The 20,459-nt window shown below is 37.6% G+C and overlaps 1 protein-coding gene across 2 annotated transcripts in view; it reads left to right on the top strand.

Moving 5' to 3' along the window:
- The window catches only part of LOC150096360 (SPARC-like), a 150,048-nt gene that overhangs the window by 94,960 nt on the left and 34,629 nt on the right, over positions 1-20,459 (top strand). For both annotated transcript variants that reach the window (XM_090409146.1, XM_090409147.1), the window contains exon 5: positions 16,716-16,854. In XM_090409146.1, coding sequence (XP_090265272.1) covers positions 16,716-16,854 — 139 coding nt within the window. The remainder of the gene's footprint in view (positions 1-16,715; positions 16,855-20,459) is intronic.

The raw sequence follows: 20,459 nt of genomic DNA, 5'->3' as shown, positions 1-20,459 counted from the left end.
CCAAGATGGACTGGGTCACATGGGAGAAGTAGACCCAACCCTCTGGCAGTGGGAGAGGCCTTCATCCTGTAGTGGGTAGAAAACAAGGTATATAAAAAATGTAAAAGGAATATCCATTTTTAAACTATAAACAATAAATGTATATATATCCAAAGGAGTATCTATGTATGTATCTAATCTTATTCTTAAAGTATTAAACCCAGTCTTATCTTCACAGACATAAACATAATTAATTCTGTGTTAGTCCTAATAAGACTGAGCTTAAGGCTGCAGAAACAGCAAGAGATTAGTCGAACTGAGAACAGAAAAAACCAAGAGGTCTGAAGCCAAAAAGAAAATTGTAAGAATAAACAACAAAGAGTTGTAAGCAGATAATTTTTTTTATGCTGATTCTATGATCAGCGTTGTTTCCCCCTAGTGCAAAAATTAATAATGTTAGTAATTCTGTTATAATGCAGAAAGGGAAGGTGAAAGAATTGATTGTTTTTGCTGGAACCAATGACTCGAGAGGTGAAATGACGGAGGATGTGAAAAAAGTTATTGGATGAAGCGAAAAAGAACGAAAAGGTGAAGTTTGTGAGCCTGCTGCCGTGCTGTGATAGAGGCAAACCAAGAAGGAAAGTGATGATATCCAATGAATCAATATGCAGGTTGTGCAGAAGGAATGAACTAAAGTTTGTGGACCCAGGGTGTTAGTTTAATGGACATAAAGATTTGTACAATGCTGAGGACTGCATTTAAATGGATTCGAAGTTAGGTGTCTAGAGAGAGAGCTTTGTTCACTGAGAGTGTGTGGCAGCACAAAGTCAGAAAAGCTAAAGAAATTAAGGCAGATGCAGACGAGTGTGAGAGTGACCAACAAGAGCATAATCTAGTCTCTCAGCAAAAATGTTGTATAGGGAAGTCAGGAAGTAAATATGGTTGAAGCCTACTGAGATGCTGCAGTTTCTATATACTAATGCCAGAAGTATCAGGAACGAGAGGGAGGAATTTTTGGCATTGGTTAGTGTAACCTTACCAAGCATTATAGGCATTAGTGAGATTTAGCTAACGGCAGATGATGTAGTTACAGGAATAGGATGTAATGGCTTTAGTATTTTCAGAGAGAATAGAGTAGACAGGACAGGGGTGACTGCTGATGATAGCAGACGAATTGCAGCCAACAAGAGTAGGAGTCAGTTGTGCAGCTCTTTTGAGTCACTCTGGTGTGAGACTGAGGCCAGTAGGACAAAGTATAAGATTGATTGCTACTATAGGCCAGGGAGTGCCAGAAATGACGTGGAAGACATGCATCAGGAGATTAATACAGTGAGTGCAAGTTGAGTAATTATAATAGTGGAATTCAACTTTGGAGACAGATTGAAGAAGGAAAGATCACATGGCAGAAAGAAAATGGAATTTATGCACTTCCTGTGAGATAATTACTTGAAGCAGAATGTGATCAAAGAGACTTGGGGTACGAGAGTTTTGGGTCCTGTTATAGGATTAGAAGGCTTGTCTATAAATAAGGTGGCTACATTACCTCTGTTTGGGGAAAGTGATCACATGGTCTTGACTTGGGAGGTAGCAAAACATGTGCAAATTCTAGTTAAGAAGGGGTATATGTGGAACTACAAGGCAGATGATTATGATATACTTAGGAGGCAGCTTGAAGCAATATTATGGCATAAAGATCTGCAAGAGAAGGATGTTTACAGTGCATGGAGCAGGGATAGTCAAGGGTTACCTGGAGGAATCAATATCAAACTCTATATCCCAGATCAGGAGGAAGTAGTGGCGTCTCATGCTGGATGATGAAATTCATCTACCACCTAAATACAACCACAAACGTCCATGGCAGGATTCAAACCCACAGCCTAATGTTGGAAAGTGGGTACACAAGTTATTGCACATAGATTGTTGAGTAAAGGATAACTGTGTGGTAGTTGGTGTTTTGCCCAGGTATGATGTCAGTGAATTGAAGTGGAAAGCAAAGATTATGAATGGTGTGCTAATGAAGCTGTGTGAGGAGAAAGAGTGCATTTTGTGAACATGTGGGATGAATTTAAGGGATAGATGGAACTATATAAGAGAGAGAGAGAGAGATGGGCTGCATTTAAATGGTTTTGGTGTGAGTCAGCTAGAGAAGTTGCTTCTGGAAGGAAGGATAATGACTGTAGTAGTGAATAGAAGCCCTATTCACTACTACAGTCATTATCCTTCTGAGGAAGTGTAAGGTGATGTGAAAAATCAAGAAAGCAGAGTAGAGGAGCTTGTGAATGGAGAGATGAGGAAATTATAGGACAAGAACACAGACAGACAGACAGGGAAATGGAGTGGGTAAATTAGGGTGAGGTACTGCTTCAGAAGTATGCATTTGCTGGTTTAGAAGTGAATGTGTGAGTGGAAAGGAAAAGAATGAGATGGCCTGGGATATGCTGAGAGTGTGTAAGTATGGTAAGGGTTGTAGGATTGCCGGTGCTAGAGAAGAATAGGCATGGGGAGGTATAGAGGAGGTCACATCTAAGTAGTGGTGTGCTTAGGACTTCTTATAGATCTGGAAGTGAGCTGTTATGTTTGTACGAATGCCAGAAGTATCTGAAATAAGAGGAATAAAATTGTTGTACTGATTGAGATCATCTGCCCAAAAATTGTTGGAATAAGTGAGATGTGGTTGGATGAGTTAGACATCTGACAGGAATAGAAGGATGTGACATTTTTTTGTGAAGACAGTCAGGACAGAAAAGGATCGGAAGTGCTGTTAATGGTAGTAGAGGAGTTATGTCCTTTCGAGGTGAAAGGACACAACAGTTATGTTGAGGCAGCATTGTGTGAAATAGAGGTGGGCAGGATGAAATATTTAGTTAGGTATTGCTATAGACCTGGTAATGTAGAGAATGGTGAAAGGAAACATATAGGTAAATTAGTCTGGCAGATAAGAAAAGGGTGATCATTTTGGGTAACTTTATTTATGGTTTTATGGATTGGAATGAAGAGACGTCAATCAGGGGCAAAGAGAATAATTTTCTGGAGTTTTAAGAGACAGCTACCTTAGGCAGTATGTCACAAGATCTTGGATTTGATCATCTCATCAAAAGATATTATTATAAATGAGGCATCAAATCTTTCTGTGGTTGGTAAAAATGACCATGAGGTGATCACTTGAGTGGAGGCCAGCCATATGTGAACTTTTGTGAGAAAGGGATATATGTGAAACTATAAGGCTGGTGATTATGACAAACTCAGGAGATAGCTTGTAGCTATCTATTGGAAGGAGGAATTGGATGAGCAGGAGATCAGTGCTGCTTGGGCCCTCAGCACTGATCTCCTGCTCATCCAATTCCTCACTCAGGAACTATTTAGTAGAGGCAATGTCTGAACACATTTCAAAGATCAGAAGCTTATAAGCTAGGAGTAAAATGGATGACTGTAGAGTTGGCATGCAATCTGGAAGAAAAAGGCATGATGGAAGCAGCACAAGATGAATGGCAATAATCAATTGCACAAGTAGTACAAAGAGCAGGCCAAAAAAAAGAAAATAAAAAAAAAGGTGACTTCCTTTGTAAAGATAGCAGAAGTGCAGTATGAGAAATGTGGCCAAAAGACATCTCAGAGATTTCTTTTGATACATTATTATTTGTTATTATTATGATTCAAGACCACCATTGAGTCACACGACTCATTGTGGGAGGCCTATCCTAGAAAATGAAAAGTCTGTCTCATACCACTCCTTGAACTTATTCACAATCTGTGCTCTCATCACTTTATCAGGCAATGCATTCCACAGTTCATTTATCCTCCATACAAAGAAACCAGTCCTCACCTTCTTGCTCATGACTTCCTTTTGCAACTTCCAGGGATGGCCCCTTGCTCTCGCTCCTTCCTCTTGTTCCACATAAGAGCCAATTTCTTGACGTAAGAACTTCCCAGTCTCAACCCTGTAACTGCCTCTCGGTAGTTTAAATGTCTCAATCATATCACCTTTCCTTCTATCTACCAAACTTTACAATCCACATTCCCTTAGTCTATCCTCATAAATAACATTGTACAGTTGTGATATCATCTTTGTTATCTGCCTCCGCACTCTTTCCAAGGTTAATTTACCTCTTTCATATCATAGGGATCAGTTTTGATGTGGTCTGATCAAGGCTTTAAATAATGAAATGACAACTCTTTTATCTCTTCTGGTCTGTGTCTTCCTCAGAATTGCAGCAGTTCTGGATTATCTTCCACATTTGCAATATGTTCCCTGAATTTCAGGTTTCTATTAAACATCAGCCCCAGATCTATTGTCTCTCCCACTTCTTCCAGTACAGTTCCTCCAACAGGAAGGAAGTTCTTCCCATCGATGTATCCCCAACTTCAAGACTTTACATTTAGCTCAATTAAACTGAACCCCCATTCGTTTGCCCATCTGTCCATTTTATTCAAGTCTTGAAGGTCAATTACATCTGCACTATTACTAATAACCCTTCCCAGCTTCACATCATCTGCAAACAACTGAATACCTCCCCTTCCCCCACAATACATTGACACTGTCTTTGATATAAAGGTTAAACAATACAGGTTATACAGGTTCCAGTATTAATCTCAGTGGGACCCCACTTGTAACCTACTTCTTTGATACAGCCCCATACACATACACAACTCTCTGATACCTATCAGACAGCCAATCCAATTCACTAACCTGACATCCAAACCCATGTGCTGCAACTTAAATATCAGCTTATCATGTGGCACTCTATAAAATGCCTTTGTAAAATCCAAAAAATGGCAGAATATGCCTTTCCCTCATCAACTGCTCTTGTTATTTTATTATAAAAGGCAATTTTATTATAAACTGTCTCTTAACAAATCCACACTGACTCTCACAGAAAACATTACCCTCACCTACCCAATACTGTCAATGACCACTCATTTCTCCGAAATCTTAACAACTACTGATGAAATACAAACTGGTGGTCCATAGTTTGACCACCAGTTTGACACTTCCATTCTGCTACCTCCCTTATACAATGACACTATCTTACCCTCCTTCCACTGCTTGGGCATCTTTCCCCTTGCCAGACTGTCACTGAAAGCCAGGTCAGTCGAGCTATCAAGTCTTTAGTACATTCTCTCAAAACCCAGGGCAAAATCTCATCCAGTGTCATCACTTTATTGACATCTAGAGTACTCAGTATTTGAAACATGATCTCTTTTTACACTTCTAAACCTTGAACTTGCCCCATCCCTCTAGGATTTAAACCTACTTCTCTAGGATGAAATACCCCAACAGAGTGTTCACTAAACAACTCCACTACCCTTTGCATCAGTCACTGTGCTCTCATTTTTTTCCAGTAATGTCATTCTTCCACAATCATTCCTCCTCCTATTGGCTGCATAATGAAAGAATTCCTTAGGGTTTTTTTTGGATCTCAAGGCCAATCTTTACAAGCACCAAGAAGTCCAATAGAAACAGCCAGCAATAAAACAAAAAACCACAATAACAAGAATACGTACAGGTGTAAGACAGGGGTGCTCTCTTTCACCCATATTGTTTAATCTCTAAATTGAAGATGCAATAAATAAATTGAGAGAACTAATAGAAACAGGAATTAAGATAAATGGAATTGATATTAACTGGCTACAGTTTGTGGATGATATAGCAGTTATAGCTGATAATGAAAACAAACTGAAATCCATTCTGACAAAGATGGAAGAAATTTTCCCACAGTACAGCCTAAAAATTAATTATAAGAAAACAAAACTATTAATTACAAGTAAAGCAAATCCAATGAAAATAAACCTGGAAATAAATAGTAACCTAATACAACAGGTATCCTCTTTTATCAAATATCTTGGAAGTCTTATCACAGAAGATGGAAGAAACCAATCAGATATTAAAGCACGAATAATCTTAGCCAAAAAAGCATTACACAACAGAAGAAACATTTTTACCAGTAAAAGACTTAGCACCCAGTTCAAAAAAAGGCTAGTGAAAACATACATATAGAGCATTTCATTATATGGTTGTGAGGCCTGGACGCTAACAAAACAAGATATCAAAAAGTTGGAGGCATTTTAACTTTGGTGCTGGAGAAAGATGATGAAAATTAAGTTGGACAGAAAGAAAAAGTAATGAAGAAGTTCTAAATATACTTCATAAAGAGTGGTCACTAATGAACCACATCAATAAGAGAAGAAAAAGCCTAATTGGACACCATCTGAGGCATGGGGGACTGATTATAGAAATAATGGAGAGGACTGTAGAAGGAAAGAGGCCACAAGGCAGACCAAAATTTTCATATATAAATAACATAATGATGCTAACTGGCATTAAAAGTTATGAAGAGATAAAAAGGAGGTCACAAGACAGGATATTATGATGTGCTGCTATAACTAACCAATCTTTGGATTGATGCACCACAGATGAAGAAGGCCAATCTCTTCTCATATTCCAGTTTTGCCTTCCTTATCATACTGTTCACTCTCCTAACCTGAGTCTTATATCCTTCATGCATCTGCTCTCCACTCCTCTCCTTATATCTCTTCCATAACCTCCTTTTCATCTGCAGTTCCCATTTGATATTGTTTGTTTATCTACTTTACACTGAATTGTGTTCCTTTTTCACTCTCAGTATATAACTTGCCATTGCTGCTAATAAATATTTCTTCACCAGTTCCCATGCACTGATGATATTTCGCCCTTCCAATTCCTCTGCCCATGGAACTGCCCCAAACTGATTTCTAAGATTATTATAATCATCTGCCTTATAATTCCACATACATTCCTTTCTCTTTGATACTCCTGTGTGTCTATTCATCTTCCAAGTCAAAACAACATAGTCACTCTCTCCAACAGGAGGACAGAGATACCATCAGTTATAATCAGATCTTCTGATTCTATGATGAAATCCAAAACTCTTGAAACTTTGTGTTACTTCTACTACATGTTGCTTAAAATCCCACTTGTAACCTTCTGCTTCTTTGATACAGCCTCCCCTCATACACAACTCTCTGATACCTATCAGATAGCCAATCCCCAATCCAGTTCACTCACCTACATCCAAACTCATGTGCTGCAGCTTAAATATCAGCTTTGTCCCTCATGAATTCCAGAAATTCCATTCTCTTACTATTGCGTGCAGTTTCCTCTTCCCAACTTATACTGCTGTAGTTAAAATTTCCCATAACAATCATTCTTTTTGCATTCACCAAGCTCAACTGCCTAAACATCTTCTGCTCTTCACTCTTTATGCTCCCTGGCTTATAGCAACACCCCACTAAATATCCTGTCCTGCCCACCTTCACCTTGCACCATATATATGCTCTCAAAACCATTAGTGCCATTACTATTCAAATACTCCACTCTGAGAGGACACAATTCACCACTTATGTAGTACTCCAGTACTGCATTTTCCCTTCCTATTCTGCCAAAAAATGCTATACCCTGCTACTTCTATTTTTGTCAGTATATCATCTTTTGCCAACCATGTCCCAATGACTCCAATAATCTTTGTACAGGCTAATGCTATCAACACCACCAATTCATCTCCTTTATTCCGGATACTCCAAGTATTTGTATAAAGAATCATCAAGGCACTGTCACTGTTTCTCTACTATCATTATCCCTCTAATTTCACTGGATTCAGCATTACATAATGTATTCCCTCTTCTTCTTAGCAACTATTCCCACAAGAGGCCACCCCTGTTACTATCCATCCTGATAATTATAGTTTCCCTGCATCGACACACTGACTTGTTTGGAGAACAACATTTTCTTCAGATGCCTTGTTCTTCCTTCCTTCCTCGTTCATATGGAAGCTGTCTCTCGTATGCCCTCAATGCAGCCACATAGTTCAAACTTCTTTTTTGACATGTTCTGATTATCATGCTATTTATTATTGGTGCTCTTCTCCATAGCTCTGAATTATCATATCTGGGCAACACACTCACTATCTTCCATCTCTCTGTCTTCTTCTGTACAACCTCAAGCATGAACCTCAGATCTCTTGCTCTCCAATTCACACTGCCTCTCTCAAGTCATTTGTGTCCACCATCACAATTATCTCATCCACTCTTTCACCTCGCTTAATTGTCGTTACTGACTATACATTTCAGAAGAAGAAAGAATGATTATGAAAGGATGGTGATTATTGGTGAAAATGGTGGAATGCCACTGTGTAATGATATAGTTGAGATATTAAATGATAGGTTCATAAAGTTATTTCATCCTCATGAATGTGACATCATGCAGAACTTGAATGCACAGGGAGGAGGAGGGGGGGAGGCACTGACAGTGAGTGAACAGGAAGTATGAGTAAACTGGATGTGAATACGGTTGTAGGACTTGAATGATATGTTACCATGTGTTTTAAGGAAATGTTCTAGAATATTAACAGCAGCATTAACATACCTTTTCAACATGGATCTTAGATTTGGGCAGGTTCCAAAGCAAATGGAAAGAGAGCAGAATCGTTCCCTTTTATAAGGGAGGTGATAAAACTAAGTCTTTGAATTAACACCCCAACCAGCCAGGATGTATACGTTCAGATAAATCTGGATACAATTCTGTAACACCTATTGAATAACATGGATAAGAAGTGCAAGTTGGTCTCACTATTTCATCAACCTCAGCCGGTAGAGAGATTAAAGGCCCATCTCAGTGTCTGGAGCTGTGGTTAAAGTGTTAGCGTTTAGTTAGGACTTATATTCAGAATTGGGTTGATAACAGCAACATTCTCTTTAATGGATAGCATGGATTTACTAAAGGAAGATCATGTTCTAGCAATCTGCTTTATAAGGGAGGTGATAAAACTGCCTTTGAATTAACACCCAACCAGCCAGGCAACACACTCGCTATCAAAATGACAATGCATTGTACCAGTGAGGTGCACACACAGAGGTACATTTTGATTTTGCAAAGGCCTTTGATAAATTGCTGTATGACAAGTTGATAATTAAATTAAAAAGGATATAGTAGATTGGTTTTCTGGTAGGTATCAGCAAGTTATGTATGGAGAAGTATCCCAGAAAAGGTAGTGTGCCCCAAGGGTCTATTTGGAGGGGGAGGCTGTTGCTGTTTAACTTGTATGTTAATGATACAGGGAAAGGAGGTTTGATGGTAATTAGCAGTTGTTTGCAGATGATGCAAAGTTGGGAAAAACTGGCAGGAGTAGAGCAAATGCTGTAGCTTTGCAAAAGGACTTGAATAGACTGAGGAAATGAGTATGGTGTTGTAAGTGTAAGGTTTTAAAATTTGGGAGGCACAGATGGAATGTAGAACATGCAATTGATTGGCAGATCTTAGAGGAGGCAGAGGAAATGAGAGATATCTTATTGATGATGGATGAGGACTTAAAGTTTCATAGATATGTTTCTAAAAATTATGAGGACAGCGTGGCATATTATGACAATGATGCAGAGGACATTGATGTGTAGAAGTAAGGATGTTCTTGTTTCGTTGTTTAAGGCTTTGATCTATTTTTTACAGATTGGCCATCTGGTTTTCAAAAGGATTTAGTAATATTGGAAAAGGACTAGAGACTATTGATTGACTGTTGTGTTTACTGGTCTTTACAATATTGATTATGAGGATAGATTGAAGGAATGAAATTTGCAGAGTCTGGTGGAGAGGAGGAGTTTGAGAATACATTTGAAACATATAAACTGGTAAGAGGTTATTATCAGGTCAAAGTCAGTAAGGTTTTTCATAGCATGAGGAGAATTAGGGCAACTAGCTGTATTTTGTCATTTCTACTTTCATTTCATACCAAATAATTTCAAATTTATTCTCTTCCCCAACTCTGTCTTACTGCTGATCTTTTGCTTTTGCTGGTTACATTTCTTCTGCTATCATCAAGAAAACTTCCCTCAGTCTTGTTTTCTCTATCCTCCCTGAAAATTCAATGTCCCATATATTCTAACCTTGTAGTAGTATCATCTTCTGTTAACCAAATCTTGCTAATCTTATAATTTTTGGTTAAATCAAGCTTACCAGTGCTAAAAACTCCTCAATCCTGACTTTTGGCATTAGTATACATTCATTGTTATCTTCATGGGCCTCACAAGTACCCTTGAATCTTTTAATGAATGGATTATTTCAAGCTGAGAAACTGCAGTCACTATTCTATGATTTTTCTAAATCTTATACTCACTGATTCACCTCATGTTTCATGGATATTTGCTCATTTACATCCTCCCAGTACATTTTCTTTCCTTGATTTTGCACATCTATTCTCTCACCTAGCAAAACTTTTGCAGGCATCTAACTTCACATCCATTCAAGGTCAGTCCATCAGATAGATACAAGTCCTTTGTCCATTCACTCTAGACATCTAAAATTTTTATACCATTCTTCTTACACAATCTATGCATCTTTTTCATTTGCTATCATTTCCCTTCTTCTCAGTTCACTCTTATCATGCCACAGCAAGAGATTTAAAAACATTTCTCTCTTACTTTTTCTCTCACATGCCATAGTTTTCTCCTTTTAAATAATTCATTCATTCCAGTTAAAATTATTAATTTCTACTTTTCTTTTTAAAATTTGATTGCATTACTAGTATCTTAATTTTTGCACCTGGAAAGTACAATTTAGTCACATATCAAGCATACTCCTAATGATGTAATTGCCATACAATATTCTTTCCTTATTATTTTATTATTATTATTTTCCCCTGCTATTTTATACTTTCCATTCGCTTCTCTTTTCTGACATATCATTTGCCAGATGATTTTTTTCTTGATATGCTCTTACTCATGTTTTATCCTATGAGACTGTGCTTTGTTTCACTCATTAAAGCTGCTTTGTTATTCTCATCCTCTTTACTTTTTTCTTCACTTATTTCTCTCTCTCTCTCTTGGTTCTTTAGCACTTGCATTTTTACACCTATTATTGCTATCTTCCTTTAGACATACATGCTTTTTACACTTGCTCACATAACATTTCTGATAAAATTTCTCATCATCTTCATTTATTAATTGCAAATCAAATCACTCACTTTGGATAATAAATGCAATGCATTCATACAGTACATCTCATGAAGACCCATTGTCCTGGATCATTTTGTCACCATTAGTTGTATTATAATATATAAGCTTATAAACACATAAGTCCAACAAACACTGCACAAAAAATCAATATGTTAGATAAATTAAATCTAACAAAAAATGTACAATATTACTAATCAAAAGTTAAATATGGCATCCTTCTGCATATAAACAGCATTCCAACTATATGTATAAAGAGTGTCATGAGAGAAGTAGCAGTGTGTAAAGAAGGCTCCTGTTTCGGATAAGTTTTTTTGGAACAATTAATTGTAAATAAGTGTGTGATTATGAGTAAGTGGTGCTGTAAAAGTTGTGCATTTGTAGTGTTTTTAGTGTGTGGGCTTGTTTAAGTTTGTTTATGGATTTTATTTTAAACTCTAATTTGTTAAATTAGATCTTAGTAACCAGCAAAGGAAAGATGATGGTAGCTTTGTTCATGCAGGAATTTAATTTCGATTTCAGTCGATTCATGAAATGTGAGGTGTGCTATATGTATTCATCTGATTATATAGATAAATTATGGATATTTAAAGTAGACTGAAGGAGGGTGTGTGTGCAAAGTGTGAGCTGAATGAGGATTTCATGGATGCCAATTGTTGATAACTGAAAGTGCTAGTAATGAGAATGCCACAAGGAGGATTAGTGCTCATCTGATAGAAAAGAGGGATGGTGTAAAAGAGGAATGAAAAAATGGTAAAAAAGTTTTAAAAAAGAGAACAAACAATCTGATAAACTTAACAATTGATGGTAAGAAGGACAAAAGCGATACAAATATAGCAGAAGTTAAAAAACAAAGTACAGTTAAAGGTAAGGGAACAAGCAGCATTGACTGCAAGCAAGCATGTATGGCTAGCAACAAAATTGAGAGAGTGAATGAGAGTGAAAATGTCATGCAAGATTTGAAAGTTGAGTTGGTTAAGATGAGGTAAGAGATGAAATGGATGCAGAATGAAGTTAAGAGAATTTGAGATATGTATAGAAGAGTGAAAATGATGAAAATGAACAATATTGGCATAAAAGAGGTAACAAAAGACCCTTGAGTGGCATTGTATGGTGATTCAATTATTAGAGATGTGCTGGACAAGAGGTTTGTTTTCTTGGAGGTGGAATACGTAGAGTGTTTGAGGCATTGGATATGGTAAACAAACAAAAGAGTTGGTAGTTGTATTAGAGACAAATGACTTGACCGAGAAAAAGGAACATATCAGATTGGATATCAGGAGGTTGTCGAGACGGATTAAAAATAATAGTGTGATAGGAAAGATAATAAGTGTGTGGCCCAGGTATTGATAGTGGTGAGATGAGGCAGAGAGCAAGGATTATGAATGATATGTTAGCAGAAATGTGTGAGGAGAAAGGGGTGCAGTTTGTTAATGTGTGTAATGAGTTTGAAGGATGAAGTGAACTGTATAAGAGTGATGAACTTCATTTGAATGATTTTGGTTTGAGTCACTTGAAGGGACTGCTGCTGGGAGGTAGAGAAGTGAGTGCAGAGAATGAATCTGATCAAGTGGAAAATGATGTGGAAGAATGGGAGAGTAAGATAGGAGAGATTGAAGAGGTGGTTATGGAATAAGTGAGTGACATGAGTATAGAGAATGAGAGAACAGGTGCAAGACAGACAGGGAAATGGGGAGGCTCAGAGTGGACAGAAGAACACGGCTTGAGAAAGGTTGATGCTCCAAGAGGATGTGAATGCATGTGTAGACAAAAAGGGAAGGGGATGACCTGGGATCAAGAGAAACAAGTTCGTTTTGAAGAAGGTTCTAAGATGAATAAGGAGAAAAAGAAAGGCTCGAGTTAAGCATGGAGTAGTCACATAGTCACATCAAATAAGTGGTATCGGTAGAACTAGCTATAGATCCAGGAATGAGCTGCTCTTTGTATACAAATGCTAGAATTGTAAGAAACAATGCAAATGAAATGGTTGCATTAATTGAGTCTGTTTATCCAAGAATTGCTGGAATAAGTAAGACATGGTTGGATGAGGATGACATCCTGACAGGCATGGAGATGGAAGGGTATGATGTGTTTTGTGAAGATAGAAAGGGAAGAGGAGTACTATTGATGATAGAGAAAGAGTTATGTTCATGCAAGGTAGAAATGCAAGAGGAAAATAGTGCCAGTGGTTTCGAGGCAATATGGTGTGAAATACTTAGTCGGGTGTTCTTATAGACCTGGTAATGTGGATGGTACCATGAACTGTATAATCAAATTAGCCAAGCAAATAAGAAAAGAGTGATCATTATGGGTGATTTTAATTAAGACAATATAGACTGGGATGATGAGATAGCAACTGTAAGTAAAGAAAATGAGTTTTTGAGGGGACAACCACTTCAGACAATATGTAATAGAGGGCATACGAGGATTGAGGATCTTGGATTTGATCAACTAATCAGAGAATGCAATTATAAAGAAGGTGTCAAATCACTCTCCACTTGGTTAGATTGACCACAAAGTGATTACCTCGGTGGTTGCCAGCAGTGTGAGGGCCTCTGTGAGGAAAGGGTATATGTGGAACTACAAGGCTGGTGATTATGAGGAGCTCAGCAGACAGCTTGCAGGTGTAGCATGAAATGAGAAGTTAGGTGAAAAGGAGCAGCTTGGGGGGGGGGGATATTCAAGAATTGTCTTGTAGAAGCAATGTCTTAAATGTATTCCAAAGGTCAAAAGGTTAAATAAGGTAGGTGTGAAATGGATGGATAAAAAGATTAAGCTGTCTCCATAATGAAAAAGTCATTATGGAGACAGCATAAGAGGAGTGGTAATAATTCCATGAGGATTATAAAGAACAGGCAAGGAGGGTGACTTGGTTGGTAAGGGTAGCAAAAGTGAAGTATGAGCAGCAGTTAGCTAATGAAGCCAAAAAGAATCCCAGGGAGTTCTTTCCATATGTAGCCAGCAAAAAAGGGAATGATTATGGAAGAATGACATTGATTGGAGAAAATGGCATGAGAACAACTGCTGCAGAAAATATAGTGGAGATACTTAATGAGCAGTTCATAAAGGTCCTTTGTTCTTGTGAATGTGACATCATGGAGAGCTTGAGAGCAGTTTGTGATGAGGAGAGACTGACTGTAAATGAGCAAGAGGTATATGGGGAATTGAGCAATCTTGATGTTAATTAAGCTGTGTGATTTGATAATATATCACCATGTATTTTGAAGGAATATGGCAGGGAGTTGACATCTGCCTTGATGTATTTTTTTAATATGAGTCTTGCACTGGGGTCAAGTTCCAAAGGAATGGAGGAGGGCAAGATTATGACACTTCATAAGGGAGATGATAGAACTTAAGCATCAAATCATAGGCCTATTTGTGTCAGATGTTGTGGTTAAGGTGTTGGAGAGGCTGGTGAGAACCAAGATCCAGAATGTGTTGACAACAATGGTATTATCTTTGATGGACAGCATCGATTTACTAAAGGGAGATCATGTTTTAGTAATCTACTTACTTATTACAAAAAGGTGATGGCTTCCTTGGACAGAGGAGAGAGATACACAGTAGTATACTTAGATTTTGCAAAGACTTTTGATAGATTACTGCATGATAAGTTGATAGTCAAACTAGAGCAGATAGGGTTGGATATTAGATTAGTGCATTGAATCGGAGACTGGCTATCTGATAGGTATCAGCAAGTTGTGTATGGGAGTGCAATATTCCGGAAGAGGAAAGTCACTACTGGTGTGCCTCAGGGATCCGTTTTAGGGCCATTGCTATTTAACCTGTATGTTCATGATATTGGTGAAGATTTGGATGGGGATATTCAGTTGTTTGCAGATGATGCAAAGTTGGAATGAACTATGAAGAGTAGAGAAGATGTGGCCTTACAAGAAGACTTGAATAGATTGAGTGAATGGGCACAGGAATGGGGATGTCAGTTCAATGTTGCAAAATGCAAGGGTTTAAAATTTGGGAAACAAAGATGTGATGTAGAATTTACAGTTGGTGGGGATATACTATTGGAGGTGGAGGAAATATGAAAAGATCTTGTATTTGACAATCTTGGGGTGATAGTAGATAAGGATCTAAAATTTAGAGGACACATTGCCAAAATTGTGAGGACAACACACAACGAATTCTGGGAATTATGAGGAGGACACTGACTTCTTTAAATAAGGAGATTCTTGCTCCATTGTATAAGGCTCTGATTAGGTCACACATGGACTATTGTGCAGATTTGGTCACCTGGTTTTCAAAAGGACAAAGAGATGTTGGAAAGGCTCCAGAGGGGACTGACTAAGGTAGTATCAGATATGAGGAAAGGTTGAGAAGATTGAATGTGCAGAGTCTGGTGGATAGGAGGAAGAGGGGTGATATGATAGAGACAAGTTATTAAGAGGTTGTTATAGGATCAATATTGAAGAGGTTTTACAAAAAACAGTGGGAGATCAGGGGAGAAGAGATAATCCCTAGAAGCTGTATAAAGAGGGTGTCAGCAGGGGAATGAGAAGCAGTTTATTTGCATTTAGAACTGTGAATGATTGGACTACCCTTGCCTGAGAGGGTGGTGTCTGCAGAGGATTTGACTGGGTTTGAGGCTCAGTATGATGAGCTGTATGTATGACAAAAAGGACCTCCTAGATGAGTCTTTGACTCCATGGGATCTTAGGGTAATAATAATAATATTGGCATTATTCATCAATATTTGTTAGTATTAAAAGGTTTTATGTATATCTTTCTAATTAGCATAATTGGCATATCATAATAATGTTCTTGCCAGAACAACTTGGCAATACTCTGTATTTTATGCAGATTAGGTCACTTTTCTTTTATGGATAATGCAAACAGAAAAAAGTTGCTGGTTTAAAAATAATACTCTAATGTTTTAGAAAGTTGGCAGGAGGAAGAAGAAAGAAACCAACTAATATTGGCTTTGAATATTTACAGATTACAATTTTTTGGAAATAACCATGAAATAAGAAAATATAGTTGCAAGTTTCAAGGTTGACCTGCAAATAGTTGCTCCATGGAGGGAAACAGTGTATGTGGTTTGGAAGGAATCATATATATGAATACCGGTTCTGCTTGATTAAAAGTATCAATGAAGTGTCAGTAAAAATGTGCAACTGAAATGGAGTGTTGTCATGTGTGTGTGTGTGTGCACGCACGCTTACACATCTATTGGTGTGTGTGTGTGTTGGGGGGGGATGAATTATGAATTAATCTCATTTCAATTGAACCTAACAGAGAATTTACAAGAAGCTTTCAGTGAATGCTACCTGAGATGTTGGGATGATAGTCTATGCTAGAACAGTTTTTGATCTGTACACAGTTACTAGATCAGAAGTAAGACCGAACAAAACAAACTTGAATGAGAAGATAGGTGCTTTCACTCTCCAATAATGGGCTGTAGGTTTGAATCCCATTGTGAGATATTAATGAATGTCTTGAGATAGTAGGTGATTTTACCTGTTGTGAGACTACCACCATTGTAATGGAGGCCTGAAGTGGCTCCATGACATCTTGGTCTGTATTTTGTCTGGTCTATAAAGCAAGGTTCTTGGGTTATCTAATCATTTAGCCTTGCTCGCCTATGATAGTAACGTGTAATGGTTCACAGCACTTCTTGGATTGGATTGTTATTAAAAAAAAGTACATAAATGATATATATGTTAAGGATATTACTTGTTTTTGTTTATAGAATATCTGGTTTTTATTAATATTTTAAAATTATTCCATTTTTTAAAAAATATTAACAGGTTTGCAGTAATCACAATGAAACATGGGGCAGTGACTGTGAACTCTATAAGATGAGGTGTATGTGTAATGAAGGAGCTGAGGATTGCCATCATAAAAAATATAAGCACACTCATGTGGATTATTATGGTGTTTGCAGAGGTATTATTATATAGAATTTATGAAATATTTGGATAATTGAAATTTTTTAAAATTAGATTTTATGCATTTATAACTTTGAAGTTTTGTTTTGGTGAGAATCCCTTCCCTTAAAATATATTATAAATTTTATGCAACATCTTTACAGTAGTTTGTGACTCCCAAAGTATTCATAAACAAGTAAAGAAAAATAAAAAATTAAAATTTTACTTCAGTCAGTTGAGTTCAGTTTTGCTGAGTGGTACATTAATGGTAATTCTTAAGGAGTTTGTAATATTCTTTATGTTTAGGTTTGAGATCCATAGTTTTTGAATCTTTGTATTTAACAGTCTTCTAAATCTCTTTTGTAAATAGCTCTATACTGATTGTTTCCCGGAACATTTTTTGAAATTTTACGACTTGAAATATATCACCAACTTGGCAAAAGTAGCCTGCAATATGTTTGGAAATAAACGGTGTTCATTGTACTTAGACGTGTATCATCATCTATTCATTGGACATCAACAGATGCCATATGATCACTCAGATGCTCGATGATGTGCCACACCAGTCCGCACCAGGTGGTGCTGTTGTATGCTTTTTCTGGAGGCCTTAAACTCTCTGAAGATCAGTCACTCCAGGTAAACTTCTATTACTGTTTCGAGAAGTCCTCCTTCCATTCTTTTAATCCAAAGTATTTCAATTTTCTTCTGTCAATATCTCTATGGAGCCTTAAAGTTCTGCTGATTCTTTCTAGCACCCGTCCATTTGTCCACCTTTCAGTATATGATATCCTCAACAGCCTTCTATAACACCACATCTCAAAAGCAGCTATCCTTTTCCTATCAGACTTCTTTAGATTCTAAGTCTTAAATCTATAAGTCGCTGTTTAAAAAACAGCATCTACAGTCCTCAACTTTGCTCTTGTGGAGATAGATCCATCCTTTTGGATTTTAGACGCATCTCTGACTGTTGTTTTAGCCATTTCTAATCTTCTTCTTCTGATGTCTTCTGAACAGCAATTCTTCACATTAATAATAGATCCAAGGTATTTGAACTTGATGACATCCTCAGTTCTTTTTCCATTAAGGTACACTTGTTTCTCAGGTGCTTTCTTGTTTCAGAACCATAATGTTTGCCTTGCTAGGATTGAGCTGAAGTCCTCTGTTCTTACTAATCTCATTAACTTTGTCAAGAATTTGTCTTAGTTCTTTCCTGTCTTAGGCTCATCTAATACTACACGCATGATTTCCTTGACATATATACTAAACAGGGAGGAGAAAGTAGGCATCCTTGCCTAACTCCCTTTCTAACCTGAAGCCAATCAATTAATACAACACCTGTTCTTACTGTGTAATCAATTAATAAGCACCTACTCTTGCTTACTGTACAAGTTAGCTATCAACCTAATAGCATGTTGAGGAAAACCCATTATTTTCATTACTTCCCAGTTTCACATGCTGAACACATTACCATAGGGAGTCTAAATTCTTTATACTTTTCTATGATCTGTCTAAGGGAAAGGACCTTACCTTTCATAAAAACTGCTTGTTCCTCAGGCATCTCTGCTTCAATCCTATTTAAAATTATCTTTAATAAAATCTTGCTTGCATGAGAGATTAAACATAATAGTACTGTAGTTCTTGCAATCTTTTATATCTTCTTTCTTGTGCAGTGGTATGAATAAGGACTTCCAAATCAAAATCTCCCTGGAGAGGTCTCCTCCATTATTTCCTTATCCTCTCTGCTATACAGAGAGGATAAGGAGGATAAGGAAAGTATTCTTTCTATTTGATTTTCAGCTTTTCTGTTAGTACCTCTCCATTCCTGTCTTTGATGACATTCAGTTTGGGCTAAAACTTGTGCTTTAGATTACAAACTAAATGACACATCCTTTTATAATTGTGTTAATTCAGTTTGGGCTGAAACTTGCTTTAGATGACAAACTAAATGAAACATCCTTTTATAATTGTGCATCCTCATCTGGAACTCTATTTCTTCCCATTTGTTAGTATAAAAATTTTTCTTATCCTGTCTGATGGTTCATTTGATTTCTCTGTTTTCTGTTTCCTGTGTCTCTTTGTTTCTCTGACTGCCTTTCGATTAGATCCCATGCTGAATCTGATATCCATGGATCTCTTGGTCTTCTAATTGGACTGAGATACTTCTTGTCTGTATCATATATTATAACCTTGACTCCTTCTCAAAGCATTTCAAGTCAGTTCTCACTAGTCTCCAAAAGATCATCCAACTGAGTTAATGTTTCTTCTGTGAGCCCACTAGGAAATTACTCTGCCATCCAGTCTAGTGGGATGTGCCTGACTTGAAAGATTTCAGAGTCTTAGTCTTACTTTGGCTCTTGCTAGCTGATGTCAGTACCACAGTCTGCTCTAGGACAGGTATGCACATTAGAAATGCTTGTCTTCCATTGTTGGAGAGCCAGGATGTAATCAGTCTGGTGTCTTTACCTATCAATGTTAGATGTCCAAGTATAAGTCCGTTGTGGGTGTTTCTGGAAGCAGGTATTAGTAATAACTAATCTGTTAACATGGGAAAATTCCAAGTCTTTCACCATAGGTGTTACATTCACCCACACCAAACCTGTCACACTCAGGCCTAACTTTAATAGTCTTTCCCACATTTGCATTAAAGTCCCCCAAGATGTAAAGTAGATCTCTCCATGGTGGGCAGTCCAAAACAGTCTGTAAGTTGTCATAGAATTCCTCACTTTCTTCATCAGGCCTACCTGTGTGGGTGCATAAACTACCACAATTGACACATTGATAGAATGAGCCTTAAGTGTAATACAAAGTATCCTGTTTTAACAGGATTATAACCAAGAAGAGCTTTTGCCTGAACTGCCTACAGTATCACAGCTATCCCAAGATGCTTTGAGTCTCCTCCTGAATAAATAGTCAGCTTACCATCCTGTCTTTTGAAGTGACCGTCTCCATTCTGTCTGGTCTCTGTAATTCCCATGATCTCAATTTTATACCTCTCCATCTCTTTACAGACAGTATCAAGAGTACCAGTCTGTAGACCCTGTACATTCCATGTGCCTATGTAAAGTTCCCTTCTAAGATTAATCCCATACCTTCTGTATTCCTCATTCATAATATCATTGACTTTTATTGGAGACTAATATACTTCTGGACAGGACCCTTTGCCTAAGCCCTGAACACGGCTCTGATTATTCTGTACGACAACCGATGCAGCATGAAATGTATTATAAGGTACAACCATATTAGCATTTTGGAGTGAATTCACTGCAAGAAAAAAAAAAGCGGTAGGGTTGTAGAGGCCCTTTCCACATATCTGGGAGGTTTCAGTCCTTATTCATCCCATATTGGCTAGGTGGTTTGGAATTTCAGCCTGTTAGGTGAGGCCAATACTTAGAAGACACTCCCATTGCATAAGACAAAATAGCAAAATAGAAAGGATTCACCCCTAGGCCTTGGATACTTTAATATCATTGGGGGGGGGGGCAAGAAGAAAAGAAGGGAAGGGACCAGTCTACAGATAATATAACAGATGTATATTACATGAAGTAAGGCATGGTTCAGTATCAGGTACCTCAGGTTTGCCACTCCCATGCTCACTTAGTGAGTGAGCCCTTGAGGGGAAGTGTA

Source organism: Typopeltis vanoorti, chromosome 19, assembly GCF_054136105.1.
Source record: "Typopeltis vanoorti isolate ZY-2024b chromosome 19, IOZ_Tvanoo_1.0, whole genome shotgun sequence".
Lineage (NCBI taxonomy): Eukaryota > Metazoa > Arthropoda > Arachnida > Uropygi > Thelyphonidae > Typopeltis > Typopeltis vanoorti.
The sequence above is the reverse complement of the archived record's forward strand: the minus strand, read 5'-3'. Positions and strand labels throughout refer to the sequence as shown.